The sequence below is a fragment of the Gavialis gangeticus genome, unplaced genomic scaffold (genome assembly GCF_001723915.1).
Source record: "Gavialis gangeticus isolate Ggan-Ray unplaced genomic scaffold, GavGan_comp1, whole genome shotgun sequence".
Classification (NCBI taxonomy): Eukaryota; Metazoa; Chordata; order Crocodylia; family Gavialidae; genus Gavialis; species Gavialis gangeticus.
Window position 1 is genome coordinate 101792331 of NW_017729022.1, and position 3519 is coordinate 101795849.

The following is a 3519-nucleotide window of genomic DNA, read 5'->3' on the forward strand; positions in this document are numbered from 1 at the left end:
GCCTTTTTTTTTTTTTTTTTTAAAGCACCAGGACATTGGGGCTGGGTGGGGCAGCCATTGACAGGACTGGGAGAGCAGGTGGGGTTAGGGAGTGCTCAGAGGGTCTGGGGAGCAGATGGGATGGGGCCTGGCGCGGGTCCCCCCATGGTCTCCTGCCCCCTTCTCCAGCCTCCCCCGCCCGGCCTCCTACTTACCAGCACAAAGCGCGGGTCCAGCTCTCTACAGCGGCAAGTAGGGACTGCCTGAATTGCTGAATCTCCAAATCCTTTCCAAATCATTTCTGAATTGATTCAGACCTTTTTATTGGTCTCCCAATTTGATTCAGATTCGGAGATACTGCCGCTGAATTGGGCTGAATCTCCTCTGAATTGAATCAGCAGCTGAAGCTTCACATCATCCTAGTAATTCAGGGACTGCTTACAATTTTTGGCAGTCATTGTACACAGGCATCCTGTTAATGAGGATATACCATATATTCATAGTTTGTTTTATAAACTAGTATAAAAGAAGCTTACCTTTGATAATATGGTTATAGTGTACTGTGCTTGTTTCTACGGTAACATATTTCTTATTTTTCTTTTGTGTTTATGTTCATTCCTTTTTTCTTTTTTTGTTTTAAAAGTTTCTTTGCCTGATCTGCAAAGAATTAATTTTATTTCTTTTCAAAAGTTCTCTCTTTTCTCTTTTTCCTTTTTTTTTTGGTTAAAAAAATTAATTTCACCTTTAAGTCTGTATCTGTTGTCTGCTTGATTGTCTGTGACAAAGATTTATACTTTCTTGACAGTTGCAGAAACCTGTTTCAGGTAACCAAACATTAAAAAAACCTAAGACGAACTCTAATTGTTAGCTAGGGATAATCAATTATTCTTAGTTTGTGTAGTCAGGTGTATATAATAAGCTGCAAACATATGGGAAGGCTTCAGAAGGGTGATAAAGCATGTAAACAAAAACATGTTCAACATAAATAATGCTTAATTTAATGGAGAAGTTAATTTCATGGATTTTTGTTTGTAAAGTTTTTGAAGTGGAAATCCTTTTGCCTTTATGTGTACCACAGACGTTTTGACAATTAACTGTTTCAAATCACTGAAATGACAAAAGCCTAGGGTATAAAGTCTTCACTGTGAAAAAGAGGATAAACTGGATTCTGCAAGATATAATTTCTGAAATCCCTTTGATGTCTTAAATAAGTGTTTTTGTTAGTACATACCAGGCATTTTAAACTGCCTTGGAGGGAAAAAAGTGACCTGCAGAATCAGTTCTCAGAGTTCAGCAGTGATCATCTATGTCTCTAATTAAATTGTATTTAGATGGTCTGCTGAAAATGCTGGGGAGTCTGTTTTCAAAAGCGCCTAAGTGACTTAGGAGCCGAAACCACATTTTCAAAAGTGTTTAAGTTATTTTGGAACCCAAGTCCCTTTTTCAAAACTGACTTTCAAAGAGAATTAAGCCCCTCAGCACCAAGGCATTTTGAAAAAAATAGTTTTAGTTTTGTGTGTCACATAGGCACTTTTGAAAATTTTACTATTAGTCATAAAATATACTGAGCCCAGGTTTGGTTTTGTTTCTTCCAAGATACCTAAATGCAAAAATAAGCATGTTTTAATTGCCTTAGGTTCATATATGCCCATTTTCTATGCAGTTCAGACTTCCTGCACAGTGGTTACTATACATTTAATTTAGTACTTGTATAATCAAGTACTAAATAAATGTGCAGTAACCAGAGTTACTGTGCAGTAGCTCCGGCGGATGTCTTTTAAATAAAGCTACTGCTCTATTAGCATCTCGTGTAGATGTGCCCACTGTTAGCATTCCGGTGTCATTGAAATTAATGGTTTAACTTCAATCTAGCAATTTTCATCTGGCTCTTGTGCCATCGTTTGAAACATAGGTACTCTTGTATGTACTACAGTTATCTCAGCAAGGTTGACAACCCAAAGCATATTTTACTGGCAATCTGCAAACATTCACTGTTAATAGACTAGTTTATGGCTATTTATCAGAAATTCAGAGATACCTAAAATCCAGATATTACTTGGAATATTCCATTCATAAAGAGATGCCTGTAATTTATTTCTTTTCTCCTGTTTTAACTCCCTGTTGTTCATCTTTTTCTTCAAAGGTTTTCTAGATTGGGTTCCTAAGAAGATGCAAAGAGTAGGATGTGTTGAGCTGCTGAACACAGTCCAGAGACGAATACAGCCCAGGCTTCATGTTTTTGGACATATCCATGAAGGTCAGTGTGATTGTTTCTGTGTATTTTTTAAAACTAGCTACACACAAGTTACTTCGTTATTTGGCCAGTATTTTCAAAAGTTGGTGTTTGGCAACTATATGCCTGGACACATCTGAAAGTCAGGCCACTTGTTTAGCTACAGAAATGCTGATGGAAGTTTCCAGCTTGTACCCATGTTTGAATAGGGGTCTCAACTTCTTTCAGTTTCCTCATCTGGAAAATGGAGAGAATACCTACCTCGATAGGAACTGTTGATGCATTTGTTTTAAAACAAGACACAAGTCTAATATTTAAAGCACGTGACTACAAGTCCGAGTTAATAGATTTTGCTTTTGGCTTTTTATTGAGCCACTGTGTTACACTAGAAAAATGGTATAAGCTCTCTGTGCCTCAATTTCCCTGTTTGTAAAACAGGTATAATCCTTAGTAAAGGAATTCTGAGACTTAATTATGAAGATCCTGAGAGAGACCCTCTGTAGTTAAAGTTAAAATGAGGATTCATAACAGTTTAGAGATACGCAACATTGTTGGGCAAAGCACACACAGTCCTTTCATCTCCTCACTGGCTCATAGGAGTTCCAGATTCCCAGCATCCTGAGGGGCGTCATTCTCCCACCAGATGTCTCAGAATATTAGGGAGTCATTACTAGTTTGGGTGAGAATAAGCTGAGGAGTGCTATAAGTTAAATTTTCAGTAGGCAGGTCACCAAGCATGTCCTCTCAGCTATTTGGTTTCTAACTAAACAAAATTAATTAATTTCTTCATAGAATTCATAGACATCAGGGCTGGAAGGGACCTCAGAAGATCATCGAGTCCAGCTCCCTGCCCAAGGGGCAGGAAGTCAGTTGGGGTCATAAGATCCCAGCAAGATAAGCATCCAAATTTCTCTTGAAGGTGTTCAATGTATGTGCTGGAACCACCTCCAATGGCAGGCTATTTCAGACCTTGGGGGCTTGGACAGTGAAGAAATTCTTCCTTATGTCCAGCCTGAAATGGTCTTGCAGAAGTTTATAACTGTTTGACCTTGTCATCTCTTGGGGTGCTCTGGTGAACAATCCGCCCCCCAGATCCTGGTGTACACCCCTAATAAACTCATAGGTGACTATCAGATCACACCCGAGCCTGCGGTTTTCCAGGCTAAAGAGTCCCATAGCTCTCAGCCTGTCGTCGTAAGGTCTGTTTTTCTGACCTCTGATCATGTGCATAGCTCTTCTCTGGACTCTCAAGCTTCTTCACATCCTTTTTGAATTGTGGAGCCCAAAACTGCACGCAGTACTCCAGC

At 39.2% G+C, this 3519-nt stretch overlaps 1 protein-coding gene across 5 annotated transcripts in view; it reads left to right on the forward strand.

Annotated features, from left to right (window-relative positions):
* The window catches only part of MPPED1 (metallophosphoesterase domain containing 1), a 104738-nt gene that overhangs the window by 76494 nt on the left and 24725 nt on the right, over nucleotides 1–3519 (forward strand). For all 5 annotated transcript variants that reach the window (XR_002096961.1, XM_019515741.1, XM_019515740.1 and 2 more), the window contains one exon: nucleotides 2123–2236. Coding sequence is in view for 4 of the 5 variants with exons in the window: in XM_019515741.1 (XP_019371286.1) it covers nucleotides 2123–2236 (114 nt within the window). In the remaining variant the exon portion in view is untranslated. The remainder of the gene's footprint in view (nucleotides 1–2122; nucleotides 2237–3519) is intronic.